Source organism: Delphinapterus leucas, chromosome 2 (assembly GCF_059928025.1).
Source record: "Delphinapterus leucas isolate spDelLeu-1000000601 "Yukka" chromosome 2, BTC_Dleu_Yukka2, whole genome shotgun sequence".
Lineage (NCBI taxonomy): Eukaryota > Metazoa > Chordata > Mammalia > Artiodactyla > Monodontidae > Delphinapterus > Delphinapterus leucas.
The window spans coordinates 89,681,516-89,706,882 of record NC_143130.1 but is presented as its reverse complement, the minus strand read 5'-3'; the positions used below and the strand labels follow the sequence as shown (position 1 = coordinate 89,706,882).

Below are 25,367 nucleotides of genomic sequence, written 5' to 3'. Positions count from 1 at the left end.
GCAAAGGGCTTCTCTGGTGGCGCAGTGGTTGAGAGTCCGCCTGCCGATACAGGGAACACGGGTTCGTGCCCCGGTCCGGGAAGATCCCACATGCTGTGGAGCGGCTGGGCCCGTGGGCCATGGCCGCTGAGCCTGCGCGTCCGGAGCCTGTGCTCCGCAACGGGAGAAGCCACGGCAATGAGAGGCCCGCGTACCGCGAAAAAAAAATAATAATAATGCAAAAATTTGAAATAAAATATTAAGAAGTTGTATGTAACTGCTCCCTATGATGACATGACAATTAAGAAGGGTTTACAGCAGGAATTCAATGATTGTTCCATATTATAAAACTTATTAATGCAGTTCTCTACAATAATAAATTAAAGGGAAAAGTATCATTTAACCATCATGACGTATTAAAATAGTGCCAAAGAGCAAAATTTCCTAATCCTGGAGCCTTAACCTGAAGTTCCATCTTCACATCTATTAGCTGTGTGACCTTGGGCAAGTTACTAAATCTAAATTTCATCTCCTCGTTAGTAGAATGAGAGTTTCTAATAGAGATAATCTTAGTAAAAGTTTTGAGTTCCCACTCCCCCCAACAATTAAAAAATAAAAATCATGTTGAGAACATTTTTATAGGAGAGAGGAATGACTGTGTCATCCTTAGTATGATTTTCATTTTCCCCTTCTCCTATTTCCTTTTGATATTGTTTTCAAGACATTCTGAAGACAACCATCACTGTGAGCCTTTGTCTTCCTAATCATCTTGTTTCTCTTTTCTATCAGGAAAAACCTCCTCCTTTGCCCTTTCGCATGAACACTAGATTACTAAAAATGAAGACGTGGTCCTAAATCAGTCAAGTGGATAAATGCCTGGGTGAGAATTAGTGGATAAATCTGGAGTCCAAGAAGTGTGATGAGAGCTTTGGAAAGGTTGTAATCCAGGGAACTGCCGACAAAGTACATGGCCTCCTTGTCCTTTTCTCTGCTCGGAGTATTCTCTGTGTTCTAGAGGTCCTATGGATTCAGCCCTCAAACAATTGGCAGAAAGGTCCCTCATAATGAGAAGAATTTGACTCCATCTTTGTCCTCTGTTTCAAACACTGACCCAACTGTTGTATCTTAACCATGGCTCCTCCTTCATTATCAGGAACTTCATGTTGCCGTCTGTCTATTAACTGGAACAATGTACTAACTAGTAGAGACGTGGTAAGATCAATTAACATAGGTAGGACATCAGCCTGAATACACCTGTTTGTATGCGTAGTGGCAATTAGCTACATTAGTTTATCAGCAGTCACACCTGATTAATCTGCTTGATGGTAACTGTCAGGAGACACCTGTGGTCACACAAAATAAAGATCTTTCTTATAGAATTCTCACTGGTCCATGGAATTTTTTTCTTGGGTTAAGTAGGATTATGAGTTAAATGAAACTTTGTGAATATGTGAAATTCAAATTGTAAACTATTTGAAACCTGATTCAACAGTTATATATTAATAACATCTTAGGCAATTGGGAATAGAGCAACTTGAATAGTGGCTGAATGTGAATACCTATGTAAGTTGAGAAAAGAAAGGAGAAGGAGATAAAGAAGGAAAAATTAAGAGAAGGAAGAGTAAATATTTGCGAAGTAGGGTGGGAATTAGAGGTTTATGGAAAGTGAGCCACCCTCAAGCTTCCACAAATCTGCCCAGAGCACAATTTGCCATGCCTGAATCTCATACGGACACATCTACAAGGAATAATGTCCAGGTACTATGCCAGACACCTCCCCTTGGATCTGTATATTAGTCATGAACCGAATCTTCATGGCAGAGAAAGAAATAGTCTTTTACCATTTACTAAACAGTAGGAAAATACAGACTGACAAATTCATAAAGATGTTTTAAAAATAGAAATTAGGAAGTTAAGATTAACATATACACACTACTATATATAAAGTAAATAATCAACAAGGACCTACCGTATAGCACAGGGAACTCTACTCAATACTCTGTAATAACCTATATGGGAAAAGAATCTGAAAAAGAATAGATACATGTATATGTATAACTAAATCACTTTGTTGTACACCTGAAACTAACACAACATTGTAAATCAACTATACTCCAATATAAAATAGAAATTAAAAAAATAAAATAAAAACAGATAGTAACAAAAAATAGATACATGGATGGGAGGGAGGATATCAACTAGTATATGGTTCTTCTGCAGAACAACCTAGCAATACAGATCTAAAGCCTTCAAAATATTTATATTGTTTGACCTAGTGATAAACCTTGAAGACATTATGCTAAATGAAATAAATTAGTCACACAAAAAACAAACACTATATAACCCTACTTATATGAGGTACCTACAGTAGTCATATTCATAGAGACAGAAAGTGGAATGGTGGTTGCCAGGGGCTGGGGGAGAAGGGAATAAGAAGTTATTATTTAATATACAAAGTTTCAGTTTGAAAAGATGAAAAAGTTCTCGAGAGGGATGGTGGTGGTGTTTGCACAACAAGATGAAACGCACTTAATGCCACTGAATTGGACACTTAAAAATGGTTAAAATGGTAAAGTTTCTGTTATACGTATTTTACCACAATTAAAAATTCTTCTGAATATTTAGCAACAGGAAAATGGCCAACATGGGAGAAACAGTAGCAAATATTTTTCAGATTTTCTACAAAAATCACTGTAAGCACATGTAAGGAAGAAAAGATCAGAAGGTTTTTCCAAAGCACAAAACGTTAGTAGACATTACTTCCAGGTGAGATTATGAGTGATTTTCTTTTTCATACTTATCTGTATTTTCTAAATGTTCTAAGTAAATATACAGTATATTTATAACTAGATAATAAAATAAAATTTAAAAGCCCACCTACTACATCTCTATCCTCTTACCCTGCTTTATCATTATAGTAATGGCACTTATTACTACCTGAAAGTATATTGTCTCTTTATTTGTTTCCTTGCCATAGTCTGTTTCCCCAGGTAGAATGTAAGTTCTTTGAGGTCAGAGGCATCTGCATCCTTTATTCTTGAAGAGTTTCAGGCACTTGATGAGCACTCCATAAATACTCAAGTGAAGGAGAACAAGTCAAAATGAATGGATAAGGGAATGAACAGAAAATCAGTCATCCTCAAGTATGGACAGTGGCATTCCTTTCTCCTGTATCCCCACTCCAGTCACCTGGGGTAGCGACCCTCTTCCTCCCACCTGTAACCAGCTCAGGATTGGAGGAAGGGCTTTCTCCAGATTAAGCATCATCAGAATGAAATAAAACCTGAAATGTGTCCAAATTAGGGCTAAGAGAGTAGGAAGTAATCTAGAAACCCTCTCGCTTAAAGGATAGTTGAAGGGCCTGAGAATGTGAAAGAGAAGGCTTAAAAGGGAGGGAAGATGTAGCCATTTCCAAACCCTGGAAAGTAGTCAGGTGGAGTCACGCATTTACTCCATAAATATCCATTGAGCCCCTTCCGGGTGCCAAGGACTGAAATAGGCACCAAGAATACAGAAAAAAAAAAAAAGAAAAATAGAATTAGATTTCATTTGTTTAACTCCTGAGGGAATACCAAGGATTGGTGAGAAATTTGGAAAGACAGATTTGATGCATTGTAAACAAAAGAGTCCACAATAGCATTTCTTAAAGATCATTTCATGGAACCCCAGAGATACATGGAATGTTCATTTATGTTACATAAAAAAAGAATTCTGGGGCCAAATAAATTTAGAAAATCTCAAGATGAAGTTAGTGCTTTTTAAACTATATAGCACAGGACTTCTCAGGGTCTTTAATACCGTACATCATTGTAAACTGTGACTCTCCTAAAGAGCGTATTCCTTTCCCCAAACCTTTTGGTCAAGAGGACAATTTTTCAAGGCCTCGGACTTCCATAAGATGAGCATTAGGAAAAGTTATCCTCTCTTCATAATGAGAACATTCACCTGTGGAAACTGTGGCCTGCAACCATGGATGCAGACAGGCACTGCAGCTTGCCCCTGAGACACATACTGGCACCACACACTGCAGATGCCCAAGTCTTCATCCTGAATCACTCCTATAAATCCAGTCCTCTCACCTCATCTCCCTCACCTCACAATTTTCCCAGTTGCCAGTCTCAGCACTCAATTATTCCCCTTTCCATCCTTGCTTTGAACCTGGCCTTAAAGAACCATGCCTTGTGTTTCTGCTTCTGACTTGTGCTCTGTGTAATAATGATTCTGGTTCTTGCCCTAAGCTGCCGGAGGCCACCCTGGGTAAGGGTCCCCGGGTTCAACTCTTTCATCCAGCTCACCTTACATGGAGGAGGGAGACCCAGACAAGGAGTAAGAGTTTCTTGTATCAGGGATGCCATAAATGGGGAGAGCTTGGGCTTGCTGATGTGGAAAGTTTTTCCCTGTTCTTATTTTCGGCTACTTCTTCGACAGGTCTGAGATTCTGTAATGTCCTATTTCTAGACATTATTTTAAATACATTTAGTATCTGGGAAACCAGCTATTTCTCTGACTACATCATCTTGTCAGTTCTCCTATGAAATGCAGATGCTCCGCCACACAACTGAGAAATCTTTCATGTGATGAGGCAAAGCTACTCATCGAAGGTCACTGGGCTTTGGTGTACCTTCCAGCCTTATGAATAAAAACCCACGATGCCTTTGAAACCTTGTATGAAATTCCTGTGGGGAGAAACTCTTGTGACTTTAGACTATAGTCCTCAAAGTCTGTCCCATTTTTGTTCTCTTACCTTGTAACTTGGGTTCTCATTCCAAAATCCAGTGACCTCATTGATTGCAGCACCTCAATACAGCCCATGTACTGGAAGAAGAAAAGAAAAAAAAAGAACAAGTAGGAAAAAAGAGCACAAAGATAGCTCTTGGCTTCAGAGTGATTTCCTGGGAAACACCGTAAATCAGCCCCTGATATCAAATTACATTTGCACACTCAGCCTACCATTGATATTTCCGACCATTAATGGACACAGGCCTTCAACTGCAGTTCAGTTATAACACATCAGCTGAATCCAAAATATGATATCAGGAATACAGCTGTCATCCCTGACCAATGTGAGCTCAGAGGTTAAGAGCTTGGGCTCCGGGGCCAGACCATGTGAATCTGTATCCTGGCTCTGCCAGTTGTTAGCTATGGAACCCCAGCAAGTTATTCAACTTCTCTGCATCTCAGGTTTGTCACAGTAACGTGGGGATACAATCAGAATTGTTGTGAGAGTAAAATTGTTTCCTACAGGTGTTCTAAGAGCAGTGCCTGATACATTCATGCGCTCAGAGATCAGAGGAAGCAAAACTAAAGGTAATACAGGAATATCAAATCTTCTAGGGAGATAAAATAAGCATATAAGTGCAGATAATATAGGACAGTAATATAGGAAGGTCTTATTTTTTTTTTGCAAGATCATTTATTTATTCAGAGGGTTCAAGGGGAAAAAAAGTCATGTCCTACACCAGGAATGAGTACATTTAGCTTGAACATGGAGTATTGGAAAAGGCATTGAGACTTATAAAGCTAAAAGATGGTTTATATTTAATGTGGCAGCAGCGGGAGCCATCAGGCTGCTGGAAAGAGAGTGATGGGATCGTCTGTGTTTGAGGAGCTTTAATGTCAGCAGCAGTATGAAGGTGGGTTCATGGCGAAGAAAAAGTGAGGATGCTCCTGTCGAGAGGGAAGTAATGACAGCTCACACTGAGGAGGGATGGTGGCAGTAGGAAGGAGGGGACAGATTCAAGTCACATCATAGAAATAGAGACTACACCATTTGGCAGTTGATTTGATCTAGAGAATAAGAGAGAAGGATGAGTCAAGAATGACTCAGATGTTTCCAGCCAGGGTAACAGAGGGAACAGTGATTCCATTAACAGAAACAGGAAAGCCAGGAGAGGGGAAGATGAGTTGGTTTAGGACCCACTGACTGAAAGACACTGGTGGGGTATCCAGGAAATTACAAGTTGATAGTTGAAAATTGGATTCTGGAATCATGCAGAGGCATTAAGTGTAGGGACTTAGTAGTCTTCTGTGTAGCTTTGCCAGGTGAGGCAGTGGGAGTAATCCTCTTAGCAGGGCCTCAGTTGACGAGGGAGAGTGTTTCTCTGAGAATGAGCTCGGAAATGTTATGAGAGCCAAGTGGTCTAATTGAAAGTGATCTGTAGGCTCCTTGGAAAAGATCTGCTTCCTGTTTAGCTTTCCTCTGCAAGCCTTGCAGCCTCCCTCTGCTTGCGGAAAGATGGCAGGAGCTGGGGGTGCCTCCCCAGATACTTCTTGCAGTATTTCTCAGCGAATTCTACAGATTTCACATCCTAAGAGGAAGTCAGTGCACCAAGTGTTGCTTAGAGCCTCGTGCAGGGTAGAGCGTGCTGGCCAGGACAATTACCTGGCCATTCTCAGCCAGATTCCTGTTCATCATATCCCTCCTGCGGGATCTAGTATTGAGAAAAAAATTTTTTAACATTTTATTCTGTCCCAATCACATTTAACATCCCAAGGCTTGAGTACCTCAAGGAAGTAAGCGATGTCTAGAGATTTCTGTTCAATAAATCATTAGACGTAATAGGAAAGGAAAGCTAGATGTAGCACGGTATTAAGCCCATCTCAAAACTGTCACGAGGGCTTCCCTGGTGGCACAGTGGTTGGGAGTCCGCCTGCCTTTGCAGGGGGCGCGGGTTCGTGCCCCGGTCTAGGAGGATCCCACATGTCGCGGAGCGGCTGGGCCCGTGAGCCATGGCCGCTGAGCCTGCGCGTCCGGAGCCTGTTGCTCCGCAACGGGAGGGGCCGCGGCGGTGAGAGGCCCGCGTACAGCAAAAGAAAAAAAAAAAAAAGAGTATCAGGCCATGTCCCGCCATTGCTTAAAACCTCTGGCATTTATTATCAGAACAAACTTGTTGCCATAAACACTTAAACGCTGTGTTTTCTGACCCCTGTTTACCCCTCCAACTCCATCTGTGTCACTCTGCCCCTGTGCACTTTGCTGCCACATTGGCTTTCCTTCTATTCCTCAAATACACCCAACACTTTCCAAATACAAGGCCTTTGCACTTGCTGTTCCATTGCCAGCTCTGCCTAGCTCTTCCCCCACTGCACTGCAGGACTAACTCCTTTTTGTCCTTCAGGTTTTAATTCAAATGTCACTGCCTCAGAGGCCCCCTCCTGTCACCCTTCATCACAGTCCCTCATTTGTTATTTCATGCCACTATCAGGTTTACTTGTCAATTTGCTTGTTTGTTACCTGTCTTCATTCCCTTGGCCATAAGCACCGTAAGAGTAAGGACCATGATCGCCATGGTATTTCCAACACCTGGGACAACGCCTGGGCCACAGTGAATGCTATAGAGTTTGCATCCAACAAATACTGGATGAAAGAGTGGAGAAAGCTTCTACTGTTCAGCTCCAACATGAGCTTTAAAATGAGCAGAGAGAGGTGAAGGTCTGACCGTTCTCCCCATCCTGGGGGATGAGTGAGGAGGACAGAACTGAGGACTCAGAAAGAGACTCAAGAGGAAGGTGGGGAGAATGGGCCCAACTCCCCAGGTGTTCCAGGGCTGGGGGGTGTGGTCGTGGGGAGCACCCTGAGCGATAAAGTTGATGGTGGGGACTCCAACTGGGAGGAGAGTAGGCTGCGGATCTGAACAGGATGCGGAGAAAGAGGCAAAAAAATGTCAGCTGGGACAGAAATGCTCCAAGGCTGATGCAGCTCAACAGCCACGTGAGGGAGGGTGTCAAATGGTGCCATCCTCAGCCCAGTGAAGTGAAGCACCCATGGTGGGATTCTGGTTAACAATGCGGAGAGGGGTTTCTAGTAGAGAGTGGGAGAGCAAGTCAGGGAGGAGGGGAATCTTCCAAGGTTTTGTTCTTAACCACGCTTCATGGCAATAACCACTTCATGCCCTTCCTTCTAAGGCAGCCCCAGGCATTGCTTCCGATCCCCTCCCCTTCCTCGAAACCTGTTTTGCTTCACACGCTTGTCTGTCATCAGTGGCACGCCTTCTGCCAACCTCCCTGTGATAAACGTGAATCCTAGCCTGAGGTGATCGTGACAATAAGCACATTCCCCGCCGACCCTGGGCACGTGAGGAAGAAGCCACTCTGGGCAACGTGAAGGGAGAAAAGCAATGCCTGATTTTTTCCACAATGACCCTGAAGCCCAGATGCAGCTGGTCTTCCCTTTGACTCATTCAGTCCATTCCACTCCGAAACCATCGCTGTGTGGAAGCAGGGAGAGGGCAGTGCATGAAAAGAATCTGTCTGCATCTTCATTCAGGTACCTGATGACTGCCCAAGCGGAAAGTGGCTGAATGTCCAGGCCCGAGGGATGAGGAGTTCAGTTTGTTGATTTCAGTATAAACTAGGGATGATAGTACCTCCCATTCATTTATTAAATGTAGATCGGCATAAGACATGCTCTCTGTTCTTAAGAAACCCATTCATTTATTAAATTCACTTATTTATTCATTTATTAAATGTAGATCTGCATAAGACGTGCTCTCTGTTCTTAAGAAACACAGCCCCGTGAGGATAGGCCAACCATGAAAGAGATGATTTATCTTTCCTTTCTATGAGGTTAGTCATTGTTAATTCCATTAAATAGATGAAGAAATTAAGGCCTATTAAAGGGAAGTGCCTGGCTCGGTTTCATGTATTCAGTGAGACTGAATCAGGGCTTATTCTGGAGGCCACAGCCCATTTCTGGGAACCTTTGTGTGAGCCTTGTGGAACAGGAAAAGCAAAAAGAAAAAGAGTCATCCAGCTGCTCCCACTGACTCTTCCTTTGGTCTTCCCAGGTGTGTAAGAAGGTAACGAGCCTGGGGGCCCCACGGTAAGAGCAGGCATGAATCCAAGCTCTTCAGGGGCCTGCAGGAGGTGGCACATGAGGCAGAAGACACTCCCTAGTTCCTGACCCTGTGATGAGAAGAGGACACTGAAGAGCTTTATTAGAGGCACCCAGGAGCGGCGAGAACGTGGCGACACTCAGACAACCTTCCCATTCAGCACCCGACAGACGGCTCACCTAGCTCCCGGCTCGCGCGCTCCCTTCGTGCCCCAAGGCACTCATAATATTTTTGTACTGTCTGAGCTACAGCCACTTGCTTCCAGGGAGAGATGGACAGCCTATTCATGGCCTGCGTGTCTTGGGTTTCGCATTCCAGAGAAGAAATTACTGCAGTTTTCAGAGAAAAGGAATGAGAGCTAACTTATGGGAAATTTTCACTTGATTCTTACAGAAGGATGACTTCAAAAGACCTAAAGAAAAAGGATATATATTCTTATATCCTCAGAAAAAAATGTCTGCAGGATACATAAGACATGGTTAACAGTGGTTACCTCTGGGAATGGGACAGAGGCAGCCTTTTACTTTACATTTTTGTATTGCTTATGTTTGAAAATAAGTAGATAGTATTATTTTAGAGTTTAAAAATTAAATAAGGCCTACCACTTAACCTCTTGGGATCACAATTTATAAATTACTAAGTAGGGTTAAATCCCTTTTTTTCAACGGCATACTCCCTTCCTTAGAATGTGCCTGTCCCTGTGCTAGGAGAATGGAGAAATATTGTTCAAAAGAAGGTTAAAGGCATTGGCCCTGCACTTAATAAGATGGGAAAGAATGACACTTTGAAACAATCAGAACACTGAAGAACAGTATATCAAATGTGATATGACAAGGGTCTGACCTTCATGCAATAAATGTTCAACAATGGTAGAGGCCACCAATGTGGCCTGAAGACACTGCAGGATTTTTCTGCCACCTCTAAATAACATCGAGTCTTTCCCATTAAAAAAAAAAAATGTCTGGGGGAATGGGGAGAGGACATTCTCTTCATAACCTTGAGACATTGTCTCCACTTCTTTACTTTCTATTCATGCTTCAACCCACTACAGTAGTTTCTGGTCTCAAGACTCTATTGAAACTCCCTGAGCAAACCAATGATCTCCTCGTCCACTGTGACCTGTTCTGGTCTCCAATTCACCTATCCAGAGCAACTGCCATTGCTGACCTCTAGCCACCTCCTTCTCTTTCCTTGGAGCGTCTCTCCTTGGTTTTCTTGAGAGTATTTTCTGGTTCCCCATCTTTATCCTCTGACTCTTCCTTCTCTGTCTCCTTTGCTGCTTCCTTTTCCCCCCCTGTCTTTTCTTTAAACAATGTCCCTTCTCCCGTCACTCTATACCATTGGTTCTTAACTCTGACTGCATATTAAAACGCCAGGGAAGCTTAGAAAATTCTGGTTCCCGAGTTTTACTCCAATCCAATAAAATCAATCTCTACCATGTATACTCCTTTGCCTTCACTTATTGCCTGGATGTTGATGGCACACGGATTTTCAACCCAAGCTCTCTCCCAGGTTCCAGATCTGTATAATCACAGGAATATTCCACTTGCATCTCAAATTCAACAAGTCCAAATTATTCCTCTACTTTCATTTCTGATCTCAACCAATGGTATCACCATCTACCTCTTTGTACAAACTGGAAAACGCACCTCTTCCCTTTCTTTCAAACCCCTCATCCAACCAGGGGCCAAGTTCCATCAATTCAATCATCTCTCACATCTGCCCTCTCTTCTCCCCTCAGCTCCACACTCTGCCCCAAATTGTACCACCCTAGTTTAGGCAAACTGTGTCTCTCAACTGCAGTAGAGTGGACTCACATCCATTCAATGCGCTTAATTCAACTACTATATCCATTTGGCCGGCAGAACATAAGAGATCAGTCCCTTCGTTCAGCCCTTCAGCCCCCAGCCCTACTCCTCAAAGACTTTGACCTCAACTGCCCCAGGAAAAGGGGACCTCTGCAAATTCAAACAGAAATACGAGTGAACGGCTGAGCCTGGATGGTCCAGGTACACAAGTGTTAGAGATTTCAGGGATTACCCAGCGCATTCTTTACTCTATCTGAGTTTCACCCTGGTGTTGAATTTAGAACACAATCCCCCGAAGGAGTGTCCTACCCTCTGAATCTGCCTTTCCCAGTACAGCCAGCACCTTACTGAAATGCAAGTCTAGCAGGATATCACTCCATCCTATCACATCTCATTCCCACTTAAAACCCTTCAGACCCCCCACCTTCTTAAAGCAGAGCTTCTCAAACTTTAGAGAACTTCAGAGTCAACAGAGAAACTTCAATGGCAGATTTAAAAAAACAGATTCCTAGGGTTCTGACAGATTCTGCTTCAGTCGGTCCAGGAGATTGCATTTTAATAAGCATTCATGGGTTCCGCTACAGCTGGTCCAAGAATTAACACTTTGGAGAAAACATCAGTCTTCAGGAAGAGATCCTACTTTCTTAGTTTAATGGACAAGGTCTCCAGCTATTATCATTCAAAAGTCACTTACATGAAACCTCTCCTCTTTTCCTCCTTTCTTACCTTCAGGCTTCACCACCACTACCGTCTCTGGACCCTCCTCCACACACTGTATGGATGTCCAGAAGACCTTTCATAAAACATTAATTGTCCATATGGCTTTTATTGGTCAACGTGTGTGTATCTCTTTTAGGACAGGAATAGTGTCTGTTTGTATCCTCAGTGTTGAGCCTAGCTCACCAATGTTCCTGAGATGAATGAGTAAAATAGGGCTTGAATAACTTTTAAGAAAAGATAGGATGTGTGTATAAAAATAATTATATTAAGGATTTAGATCATATTAATCCTTTTTTTCAAACTGAATCTCATCTAACTTAGATTTTCCAAAAGAATAATCATAAAGGTCAAAAACTCAATGCTTAATAATTAAGGCATTGGGCTTCCCTGGTTGCACAGTGGTTGGGAGTCCGCCTGCCGATGCAGAGGACGCGGCTTCGTGCCCCGGTCCGGGAGGATCTTGCATGCCGCGGAGAGGCTGGGCCCGTGAGCCATGGCCGCTGAGCCTGCGCGTCCGGAGCCTGTGCTCCGCAGTGGGAGAGAGGCCACAGTGGTGACAGGCCCGCGTACCGCAAAAAAAATAATAATAATAATAATTAACGCATTAATGAGTGAGTGGATCCAGGTAGAAGAAAGTAGCCAGATACAGGCAAATCTGGAACTATACGGCATACAAGAAAGACAAAACCCAAAGTACTCTAGCTACTTCTTGTCATTTGGGAAACCAGGTCTGATTTTTCAAGAGAAGTCAGAAATAAGACTTTATTTATGAATTTTCCTAAATTTTAAAACTAACAGGTCACAATGAACAATCCAAAATTTAAATTTAAAAGATCTATTTGTAATAGAATCCAAAGCAATAAAATATTTATGAATAAATTTAACAAAATAAATACAAAATTTATGCTTTGAAACTATAAAATATTGTTGAAAGAAACTCAAGAAGACCAAAACAATTGGAAAGACATTCCAAGTTCAGAGATGGGTAAGACTTAATGTTAAGGTAGCAGTACTCTTCAAACTGATCAACTAACTCAACTAATTGCATAAAGAAAGACATAGAGATCAGTGAAATAGACTTGAGAATCCAAAAATAAACCCTCACATTTCCTGTCAGTAGACTTCTGACAAGGGCACCAAAACAATTTAAGTGGGGGAACAACAATGTTTTCAACAAATGGTGCTGGAGCAATTGGATATTAACAGAATGGAATAACACAAAAGAATGAAATCAGATCTCTATTCGATACCATATGCAAAAATAAACTCAAAATGGATCTAAGACCTACATATAAGAGTTAAAATGATAAAACTCTTAAAAGAAAATAGGCAAAAATCATCAGGACCTTGGATATGATACCAAAAGTACAAGCAAACAAAGAAAAAAACAGATAAATTGAATTTCATAAAAATTACTTTTGTGCTTCAAGGGACACTATCAAGAAAATGAAAAGACCATGCACAGAACGGGAGAAAATGTTTGCAAATGATTTATCTGATAAGGGACTTGCATCTAGAATACATAAAGAACACAACTCAATAATAAAAAGACAAATAACCCAATTTTTAAATGGACAAATGATCTGAACAGACATTTCTCCAAATAAGATATACAAATGGCGAGTAAGCACATGAAAAACTGCTCAGCGTCATTCATCACTAAGGAACTGCACATCAAAACCACAGTGAGATACCACTTCACACCCTTTGGAATGGCTATAATTTAAAAAAAAAAACAACTGAAAATGGAAAGTGTTGGCAAAGGTGTAGAGAAACTGGAACCCTCATACGTTGGTAATGGGAATGTAAAATGGTGAAGCCATGAGGGAAAACAGCTTGGCAGTTCCTCAAAAAGTTAAACTAAGAATTACCATATGGCTCAACAATTCCACTCCTAGATATACACCCATGAAAAGTGAAAACACATGTTCACACAAACACTTGCAGTCAAATGTTCATAGTAGCATTAGTCATAATGGCCAAAAAGTAGAAACACCTGAATATCCATCAACTGATGAATGGATCAATAAAAAGTGGTATATCATGCAATGGCATAGTGTTTGACAATAAAAAGGAATGAACTACTGATAAATGGTACAACATGGATGAACCCTGAAAATATTTTTCTAAGTGAAAGAAGACAGTCACAAAAGACCACATATTGTGTGATTCCATTTATATGAAATGTCTGGAATAAACAAATCTATAGAACTAGAAAGGAGGGTTGGAAGGTTTGGGGGGATGCGGTATGAGTGCTACAGGTTACAGGGTTGCTTTGGTGGTTGATAAAGATGTTCTGATATTGGTGATGGTTGCACAACTGTGCATACACTAAAAGCCATTGGATTGTACACTTGATATGGGTGAACTGTGTGGAATGTAATTATATATCAATAGAACTATTATCAAGCAGCAACAACAATAATAGGCCAACAAATAATATCTTCAGGCAGTGTGGGATCCTGACATAAATTATTTAGAAAATACGTGTGAATGGATGAATAATCAATCTATGGATGGGGCTTCAGAAATCATAGTTGTTTGAAATCTTCAGCACTCTTGAGGCAGAGGTCATCGCTCTTCCTCTGGGCTCCCAGGACATCTTGGTCACACCACAAGGTTGTACTCACCCAGTGGTGCTGCAATTTATCTGTTTAAATGTCTATGCCTGCTCGCTGCTGGACTGTGGGCTTCTCAAGGGCAGGCAGTGAGTCTTAGTCATCATTATCCCCAGCACCTCTTACAGGGCAATAAACAATTTATTTGAATGAAGTAGCCAAGAAATAATGTTCAGGAAGTCTCAAAATAACCTGCATCCTAACTGGTCCATCTGTAAAGTGTTCCTTCTTAAAGAGGTATATTTCCAGTTAAAATAATCCTGAAGTGAAGCTGGTCAAAGCCCTCCTTGTGCCAGGTGTGAGTCAGAAGTTGCATGTGTGAGAAGGGAGTGGAAAGTCCTTCCCTGTTTAGTGCAGCACCAATCTATGCAAACCTGGGCAGATGGACACTGGGGAGGGGGACTCTGCCTCTGGAAGGGGAGCAACACCGGGGAGCGAGTTCAGGGGGGAGATCAGTGAGACAGGCCTCAAGGGAAGAGGCACAAGGGGTTTTAGCAAACACTGCCTTTTCTTCCTCTTTTTTTTTTTTTTAAATTGAACTATAGTCGATTTACAATATTGTGTTAGTTTCAGGTGTACAGCTTCAGATTCCTTTCCATTACAGGTTATTGCAACATACTGAATATAGTTCCCTATGCTAAACAGTAAATCTTTATTGTTTATCTACTTTATATATAGTGGTGTGTATCTATTACTCCCATACTCCCAATTTATCCCTACCCCTACCCTTTCCCCTTTGGGAATCATAAGTTTATTTTCTATGTCTGAGAGTCTATGAACACTGCCTTTTCTTAGATGATCTTACAGCACCTTTAAAACTTCCTCTCCAAGAGCACAGGGCTGCTGACACTTTCCTGCTCTCCACCATTCTTTGTCTTCTTGTATTCGCTTTTCTTCAGAGCACTTATTGCTGACAACAGTCAGTATTTGTTTGTTCATAGTCTGTCTCCCCCACTAGAAGGTTAGTAGCGGAAAGCAGGACTGCTTTCTCTCCAACACCTAGAGTACTGTCTGGTACACAGCAGTCCCTCAAAATAAATTTTGGTTGATTAAATTGAACAGGTTTTTTTAAATCCAAACATCTACCCTGATGAAAACTCCTTCTGCTCCAGGTTCAAAAGCCTGAAAATTTGGACTTGGTCATTCATTCCCACTTGGGGTCTTTGCAACCAGGGAATTTCAATCCTCCGAGTCCTTAATGTTTACAAAGATGGAATCTCCTAAAGTAAGTTGTGTGTTCTGCTTCTCCTTCCAAAAACAAGATCTCTCTCTCCAGGTTTCCTGTCCAAGCCAAAGCAGGGCTGTGAAGGGAGCAAACCCGATCACTCTGGCCCAGATCCTCACCTTCTATGCTCCTTCCGCACTAAGTAGACTCCTTCGCCTGCAGCAGATGGAGAGAGCACCTATATTTTAAAAGTCCATTCCTAGGGGGCTTCCCTGGTGGAGCAGGGGTTAAGAATCCGCCTGCCAATGCAGGGGACACAGGTTTGAGCCCTGGTCCAGGAAGATCCCACATGCCACGGAGCAACCAAGCCCATGCGCCACAACTACTGAACCTGCGCTCTAGAGCCCATGAGCCACAACTACTGAGCCTGTGTGCCACAACTACTGAAGCCTGCATGCCTAGAGCCATGCTCCACAACAAGAGAAGCCACCGCAATGAGAAGCCCATGCACCGCAACAAAGAGTAGCCCCCGCTCACTGCAACTAGAGAAAGCCCGCGTGCAGCAACCAAGACCCAACACAGCCAAAAAAGAAAAAAGTCCATTCCTAGTTACCCTAAGGCAAGCAGAACTGAAAACATCTTAAATATAATCTCCTGGGGAATTTTAAAATTAAATAAGGGCATTTCTAAGTTGATTCAGAAGAAAAGTTTCTCTTTAACAGTGGGCAACCAGGATCCTGCAAATAGAGTGTCTTGAGGGCCAGAAGCCCAGGTAAGCAATAAAGATCTTGGTCTGGTTGGCATTTTGTGACACTCTAATATGCTACGATATAAGCTGCCTACAAGCAACCAAAAAAAATTTTCAATTCATCTGAAAAAGAGTACTGGTTGTCTGTGGGCAAGGAAAGTATGACAACCATCTGCGTTACACGAGGCGGCTGTGCAGCATCTCATACCAACAGTCCTACTTGCATGGAAAATCCCTTACACTCAGGAATTTTTTTGAACTGAGAGAGGTTTCATCTCTGCCTACAGACCTGAGCACAGAACAGTCAGTCAGCTTGAGGGTCATCCCTGCAGCAAAATCCACACTGAGACCATTTGGAGGGCTCTGACCTCTCCTAGGAATAACTTTACACCCACGTCTTGGGAGACACGAATGGCTCTTTCTGCTGCTGGGCACAGCCAGAAAAGTCATCGTACGTGATCATGAGCTTTTGTAGGAACAGCGATTTACGTTGTCTGTTCTCACAAGTGTTATCTCATTTGATCCTCACGGTGAAACTGTGACAGAACGTGAATGGGTGTATGATACCACTTTTACAGATGGGAAACTGATTCTCAGGGGTTCAGTGCTCTGCTCAAGGGCCACAGGACTGGTTCATGGAGAACCCAGATCTTTTGATGCTTAAAGCTATGCTATTCCACGTCATCTTCCTGACCTGGAGAAGTTGACCATCTAGGGGAGTCTCCAAGCCCTACATCTATAAAAAATACAAGCTAATGCACAGTGATGTTGAACACCAATGTAAGAGACTCAGGTGTGCAATTTCCCCACAGTACCTGGGTCAGGTAAGAGAAGATTCCCCGTGATGCTTACCTCCTTGCAGTGCCCTATGTTCCATGATGGGTAGAGTCCAAGGAGACATGTAAAATGAAAATGAATTCAGGGAACTGAAAACTTATGGATTGAAGACATTGCATTGTATCTCTCCTCCACTCACCTACCCAAATAGTCATTATATATATATATATATATTTCTCTTTTTAATATATATATATATATTTTTTCATTATAGCATGAAGAGAAAGAGTGGGAAAGCCAGGCATCCTCTATAGGTGGCAGATGTTTTTATATTCTATAATAACTTACAGGAACTTGAGGATTGATTGCTGCAACCATCACCTAAAACAGTAAGTTCCCCACGGTGTTGATCACCCTTTGTGTTCTGGAGAAATAAACACTGCATCGTACAAAGGTGAATTCTCCATGAAAAAAATATTCTCAGTGTGCTCTTTGCAGAAACTCCTCGGGGGCCTTATATCTTACATTCAATTTTAATATTGTTGAGATTCAAAAGCTGTAACCAATAGCTTCAAGCTAAGTCCTTTGTGGAGAAGATCAAATGTTGGCCCTGTGACCCAGTCTCCTAAGAAACTTTTAAGAGAGTTTTGTCGCTCTGTAGGTATAATCCTAGGGAATCAAGAATGCTATTTTCTGTTGTTCTTGGAGAAGGCCTCTAACCTGGAGGACTGGCCCCCATAATAAAAATGAGATTTGGAATATTAGCCCTATTCAGATTATGTTGCCCTTGACATAGCAATTGACTACTCTCTCCTGGTGGATCCAGTGAAATCATAAGTTGTGTCAAAGCATTAACATGTTCAGAAGAGGAGAAGCCTTAGCAGTGCTGCTTACAGGAAGAACAACTGAATAACTGATCCCAACAGCCATTTAACTAGAGACCTGTGGTTAAAAAGGCAGTCTTTCTCTTATTCCCTGGAAGGTCCTCATGCTTCTGGACACTATCGTCTATGCCGCTGAGATGCTGGGATTGCTTATTAACACAGAATGACCCAGTCTATCCTGACCCATATGGCAACCATGAAGGGGGAGAAGGAACAGACCATAGAGTCTTGGAGCATGGGCTCTGGGAGTCAGGCAGGTGGGGTCTGAAACTCAGCTTTGCATGTGTACTAGCTGTGACACCTTGGGCAGATAACTTACATCTCAAGGCCTCAGTTTCCTCATCTGCAAAACAGGCACAATGACTTGTCTGTTTCATAAGTTTATTATGAGGCTCAAATAAGGTAATGCAGGTGGGGTGCTGAGCACAGTGACAGAAGGGCTCAGAAAAAGTCAGTGACTATCCTGGGATGCCTCCTAGTTTGGGGAGCTGATGAATAAGCCTCAACTACTGTGAAGGGACCTCAATCAAGAACACTCTTTACAGGAGTGTGATAAACACTGGGATGCAAGGTGCTACGGGAGTATGTAGGAGGGGCTCCAACCCAGCCTCAGGGAGTCAGGGAAGATGTTTCAGAAGAAGGCATGCTGGTGTGAGTCATGATGGGCAACTAAGGAGAGGATGGGGGAGGGTGTGAGGCAGTGGGCACAGCATGTGCAAGAGGTAAAGGGCAAGAATAAGTGGTGCTCCAAAAGCCCTCGATATTCAATATGACTAAAGTCCAGAGATATGGCTGGAGGTATAGGCAGGGGCTACAGTATATTAGTTACCTAGGTCACTGTCTGTCCACATAATTCAATGGGCTCTTGGTGGCCAGCATCTGGGTCCCATTTACCTTGCATCCGTAGAGTCCCGCACAGTACATGGCACACAGTAGGCTCTCAATAAATGGTCACAGAATGTCTGATGATTATAACCAAATTTCAGGCCACCTAAGATTAAGTGTGATGCCAATTTCTCCTCATTCTTCCGTAAGTTTCCAAACAACACTTCCACCCAGCCCACTTCACAGACCCAAATAAATACAAGCTAAAAATATAGCCCAGGTCATGAATCATAAATGAGATGGAAAAGCAGTGACTCACCGAAGTTAATCTGCTTCCCAGGAGAGTGCTGCTGGATGTCCTTTGCTCCGAAGGTGAGGCAAAATGCCAGCACCATCACTGCGCAGATACAGCTAATGTAATTCCCAGGTCTGCCACTGGGTGCTCATCTGGTATTCTAAGGCTCCCATTCAGAGGTGCCTAGGGGCAGCAGCTCTGTGCGTCCCATACAGGGCAGCAGAGGGATGGGCCCCGGCACAGAGGCGGAGAGGGTACTCTGGGTGTGTGCTCAAGAAATGGTGTAGGGCCCTGTCTACTGTATCAATGATCCAACACATCCACCATCTTGCTGGCTATGGCCTTAATTTGGTTATTGCCATAGCCAAGGCAACACCTTCGCAGAATGGCTTAGTGGATGACTTACCGATATATTTGTATCCTTGTCTAATTAAGAACTTAATATAATCTAATAATGATGGTGTGTGTATGGTCTCTCCTGTAAACCTATAAATCCCCTTAAAATGCTACAGCTTTGAGCTCTTATGTCTTTATTTCTCAGTTCTGAGCATCTCAAAAAAATTAAAGTATAGCCCACACCTCCAAATCCCACAAATCTGACTCAGCCTTGAGTACTCAGGACATAGAGTTTTTGTAAAATTAAACACTTACTGAAGGAACACTACACACTCACAAATGAGAGCATCTGCAAGTACTACCACAAGGTAGACAAACTTTAGCAGCCCCATCAAACTTCCTCTTCTTTTCACTTTTCTCCACCGAGCAGTGTCTGCACCCATCCCAGGAGAGACTCAAAGACCCCTAAACTTTTGCTCCTGCCCCTGCCTGTCAAATTGAATCTTACCCTCAATAAGTAATCTGAAATCTCGGATAGCAGTACATCTAACTAAACTACTATGAAAAACTGGGTACCATTTAATTAAGTATTACTGGAAAAGGCCAATTGAAAAAGGCCAACATTTTTGTCATCAGTTGCCATGTTTAGTCAAACATGATGTCCACAGTAGAAGCATCCACATGACAGTGGTTTCCAGCTCTCTAGGACTGTAACCATGCCCAGTGTGTGGTCATGTCTGGAGGCCATGGTGGCCAGAGAACCTCATTCACGCCACCTTCCTTCCCAGTCACGGCACTGAAGTCCTATATGAATGGTCAGTTGTTCAGTTATGCTGAAACCACAAACCACATTTGTCAGTCTCCCACTTGGTGATAAACTGCTGAATGATGCCATACTAGTTTTCAGCTTTTATGATTTCTCTGAAAAAGAAGCAGCTAACAATGTGCCTTTGCAGAACGGCAGCCCAAATGTTAATAATCTCTCATTACACTTCTTTGTACATGAAACACAAGAGTTTTCTGTAGCTCAAGTCAGTGAATTCTGACTCCAGATAATATGACTAAAAGGATATGAGGGCTTGAAAGGAACTTAGAGATTATCCATTTCAACCCCTCTACTTTTCATGGATAAAAATATTAAGTGGTTTATCTGATGTCACTCAGCATTTAAAGCACAGGCAGAGGAAAGTCCACTAAAGACACAAAACGAAAGTCAGAAATGTACAAGGAGAACCAGAAGAGTATGATACAGTAGACATCGAGGGCACAGAGAGTTTTACAGAGGAAGAGATTGTTAACTGAATTCAGGGCGGCTGAGAAAACCAATAGGCTAGAGGCTGGAAAAAGTCCACTGGAATTTGGCAACTATTGGTTTTAACTGTTGGTTTTAGTGGACCAATATCAATAAAGCAGAACAGTAGAAGTCAGAGAGCAGGACACTTAGAGGATGGTCTAGAGGTGAGGGAGTAAACCAACGAGCAGAGCGCTTTTGTTGTTATTTTTGTTTGGAGAACTTTATATTTTAACAGAAGAGTAAAGATAAGCTAAGGGAGGAGTTTACTTTAAGGATGGAACAGACTTGAGCGTGTTCATGCTCATATGACAGAAAGGTTGACAGTAACAGAAGAAGGTGAGATCATGGTCCCCGGGAGGCAGAAGTGTAGACTACCCAGGAAATATGTAAGGCCTGATTCAAATAATTTCTTTAAATGAGTCAAAGTCTCCCTTAAACAGCTTTCAAAGTTGGAAGAAACATTCGCCCTCTCATATGTCTGGATGTTATTTGCAGATTCTTAAATATTCTTTTAAATAGTCAAGACCAAGCCTAAATTCGCCTACGTGGAAACGCCGTTAATGTTGGACAGCAGCAAGATCTTACCACTTCAGCAACCACAGGGCTGCTTCAGAATTAAATCACAGGAGCATTGTGATTGGATCGAGTCAATGTTTGAAAGAAAAAAACAAAATAAAACAAAACCCTAGACTCATAATACTTTTGCTTTGGAAAAGACTATTTTTCCCCAACCCCTTATTTAAGTGACTTGAACAAGGTCACAAAGCTCTAAACAAGTATAGACATTTGCTGATCTGTTCACGATCATAGACATCAAGTTCCCAATGAATTCTAACGTGAATTTGTGAATCAAACTCAAACAATGCCTTTAGACTGCTTAAAGTGACACCTTCAGAAAGTACCTCAAATAGACTCTCAGATTCAGTTTGCTTATTTTATAGCTTGTATTTAAAAAAAAAAAATCTCAGAATTCTTAGCTGAGGAGAAAGAAAAGAGAGAAGGAAGATCTATACTTTCCTTTAAAGTCCATTACCATGAGGTGGCTCATTAGTACCATCAGTTATTAAATTAAGTAATGACTTTCTACAAGAATATATAGTTCATTGTAACTAATCAAAAAAAGGGAACAGAAAGTAAGATTCTAGAGGCAGAGAGAGGTCAATCAATAATAGCTAACTGGGCTTCCCTGGTGGTGCAGTGGTTGAGAGTCCGCCTGCCGATGCAGGGGACATGGGTTCGTGCCCCGGTCCGGGAAGATCCCACATGCTGCGAAGCAGCTGGGCCCGTGAGCCATGGCCACTGAGCCTGCGCGTCTGGAGCCTGTGCTCCGCAACGGGAGAGGCCACAACAGTGAGAGGCCTGCGTACCACAAAAAAAATAATAATTATTATTATTAATAATAATAGCTAATAATGTGAGTTTAGTTCAGGTTTGAGATTCTCATGGAAATCAAGAAGCTTCTTTCCTTCCCCAGCAGCTAACTATACTCCAAACCTCCAACCATTGTCCTGAACACCTCATCAAATAGCACCCACTGAGGACACAAATAGAAATCAAGAAGAGTAGGTAATACCACACAGATGGCTCTAGACCAGCCATTCCCAAAACACCTGAAAAGGATCTCTGTTCATACCATCGTTTCCTTTAACATCCTTCTGAAATCCCATATCCTCCAGAAAGTCCTCTGGTCCTCCCACTGAAGAACTGAGATGGACAATTCATTACCAAAAAACATCCTTCTCAACAATCTACAACTACACACTTTGAAGTGATCCAGGGACGGGCAGCTGTAAAGTTCTGCACAGCTCTGTGTGTAACGCTATGTGATGACCTGCCTTGGTCTTGTCCATCCTAAACCATGAGTTCCTAGGAGGCCAGGGCAGACTCTGGGTTGCCTGCTTATATCTTCCTCCCCGCTTTTTTTCCTTTCTTTCTTTCTTCCATACTAACAGAACCCTCAATGTATCTAGCTTAAAAACTACCATTTCTCATATTCCCTTGAAGCCAGGAGGCCAATGAGATGTAAGAGAATGTCATTGGATAGGACTTCAGGAAAACTACTTAAAAGGGGCCAACTCAGCCAGGGGTTGCACCAGTTTTGTCCTTGCCCTTCCTTCTTCCTGCTTCCTGGAAAACGGACATGATGGGGGCTGCTCCCACGGCCATATTGCAATAAGTGAGTCTGACGATGGAAGCCATGTGTTAAAGATGGACAAACAGGGACTTCCCTGGTGGCACAGTGGTTAAGAATCGGCCTGCCAATGCAGGGGACATGGGTTCGATCCCTGGTCCAGGAAGATCCCACATGCCACACAGCAACTAAGCCCTTGCGCCACAGCTACTGAGACTGCTCTCTAGAGCCCGCAAGCCACAAGTACTGAAGCCCACATGCCTAGAGCCTGTGCTCCGCAACAAGAGAAGCCACCACGACGAGTAGGCCCTGCTTGCCACAACTAGAGAAAGCCTGCTGTGCAGCAACGAAGACCCAACGCAGCCAAAAATTAATTAATTAATTAACTAATTTTTAAAAAAAAAAAGATGGACAAAGATGGAAGGAGCCTGGGTTACTAGTGACTATAGAACCACTATGTAGCCCTGGTCCTACCTACTTATGGATTTTTTTCTCATGAGCAAAACAGTAAATCTCTGTTTTGTTTAAACTCCAGTTATTTGAGCCTTTGTGATAACCTAATCCAAAGTGATACAGAGGCCTTCTAACCTGTGCTTTGCAGATGGCAGCTGAGGACTCAGGGCTCCTCTGTGGCTCCCTTCCTACCGAATGAGAGCTCTGTGAAAAGGTCCAGGACTAGAATCAGTTCAGTAGTTCCTACATAGATTTTCCTATATACCAGCAAAAGTAACATTTTAATCCCTATCACCCAAAAGTAGAGCCTTTACAATAACACCTTAAATGGAAGTCTCATCCTTGACAACTTTAAATGTCCTGAACGTGGCTGAGAATACAGAAGTAAATGCCCAAAGCGACTTTTTTAAGTTAACCTTAAAGCTTATGCTTGTGTTTTTCTCTTAGGAAAGCACCTCAGTCCTTCACTCAGAACCTATTTACTCTTTTTTTTGAATCTGTGGAAATTTATTTATTCAACTTTTTATTTAGCCAATATTAATTGAGCTCCTATTTCACAGCAGAAAATAAAAAAGCTAAAATTGAGCATAATTACACCAACCAGAAACGGTCATTATTGACGTGTTGGTATGCTTTATTTTATTCCTTTGGGCAATGTACATATAAAAAATATACTTTAATGTCATTTTTAAAGTAACTTTCTATCCTGAGTTTTCCAGTTACCATTATCTCATAAGTTCAATTATATAATAATTTCATAATTATACCATCATTTCAATTTAGCATTATAATATAACCTTTGTCTCAAATTATCCAAAAAAACTTCAAAAATATGATTTTTAATGACTTCACAGTAATATTTGTCAGCTATTGCCTCATTAATGTTAACAAGCCACTCCAAAACATAGTGGCTTACAACAAACAACATTTAAATCTTATAATCACAGGTCTGTGGATAGGTTTGGGTGGCTATCCTCCAAGCTGGACAGAGAAATGGCTGGACAGAGCTGCAGGTTTTGAAATTAGATCTGAATCTGCTCCATGGTCCCTACATTCTCAGAGCCCATTTATTCTTGATTTAGATACAGTCATAAAAGGTGGCCCTCTTGGGAGCTCAGAAACCCACATTGAAGTTTTGGGTTCCTCTGGAGGCAGGCTCACTGTCAAAAGCAAAGAGTGATAGGTGACTGAGTAAAGAAATCTGAAAAATTGTAAAAAATAGACATATAAACTTAAAAAGCTCAGCCATCTGGGGACTTGCAGTTCAGGACAACTAACCCACCACACTCATTAGCTTCTGAGGCCCTGGGCCCCAGCATAGCACCACGATTATTAGAATGAAGACTCCATTTCCACCAGAAGAATAGTGAGGTTACATTCCAATCTGTGTCCACTCACTGATATAGACGGAAGAAAGTTGAAAACACATGTCTACACAAAAATTCATACATGAATGCTCACCGCAGCATTAGTCATAAAAACCAAAAAATAGAAAGAGCCCAAATGTCTCTCAACTAATGAATGGATCAACAAAATGTGGTATATCCATACAATGGAATATATTCAGGCATAAAAAAAGGAATGAAGTACTGATACAAGCTACAACATGGATGAACCCTGAAGATATTATGCTAAGTGAAAGAAGCCAGACACAAAAGGACACATGTTATATGGTGCCATTTATATGAAATTTCCAGAACAGGCAAATACATAGAGACAGAAAGTAGACCAGCGGCTACCAGCGGTTGGAAGATGTGATGGGGAGTGACTCCAAATGGGTACGTGGATTCTTTCTGGAGTGATAAAAATGTTCTAAAACCAGATAGTGGTTATGGTTGCATAGCTCTGAGAATATATGAAAAAACATTGAATTGTACATTTAAAGGGTAAATGTTATGGTATGTGAATTATATCTCAATAAAACTGTTATAAAAAATAAAACTTAGATCTAGAGAAAAAAGTCTGGCATTTCCCTCTCAAGAATTTTTTTTCAATCAGCTATCAAGCATCTCTGAAGAGAAAAAAGCATATAATATTCATTAGACAGAGGTTTCCATATAAAATATTTTAAGTTCTAGAAGACTGACTTCTAAAGGGAGAAACTTCAGTTATCCGAAAAGTTCAATGATTTCCTGGTGAGGCCAACTAAATGAGCCTGACTTATCAGGATTCCTACCAGTGGTGCTGACAGCATCTGTGGGCACCTCATTCAGAAAAACAGCCCCGCTCTTAGGTCACTTAGACAGTTGGGTGATGACTCACAGAGTTTCTGCCCTCTCATTTTTCAGGGTTGCTCAGTGTGTGTAGGAAGCATTAGCTCACTAGCAGGTGAGCCACGTCAAAACCTTTCTGGAAGTCAGCAGGGTATAAATCAGAAATAAATATATCACCTGTGAGTATGCACATTACTCTTCCGGGAGGCCTCCAGGATCAATACTCACTCCTTGCCAGGACCCAGGGGCCTCCCACAGCAATGTTCACGTCCCACCTCATCCTTCCG

At 42.1% G+C, this 25,367-nt stretch overlaps 1 protein-coding gene across 1 annotated transcript in view; it reads right to left on the bottom strand.

The window, feature by feature from the left end:
• Window positions 1–25,367, bottom strand: part of SHC4 (SHC adaptor protein 4) — a 128,883-nt gene that overhangs the window by 83,867 nt on the left and 19,649 nt on the right. The window contains exon 2 of the mRNA XM_022587155.3: window positions 4,724–4,794. Coding sequence (XP_022442863.1) covers window positions 4,724–4,794 — 71 coding nt within the window. The remainder of the gene's footprint in view (window positions 1–4,723; window positions 4,795–25,367) is intronic.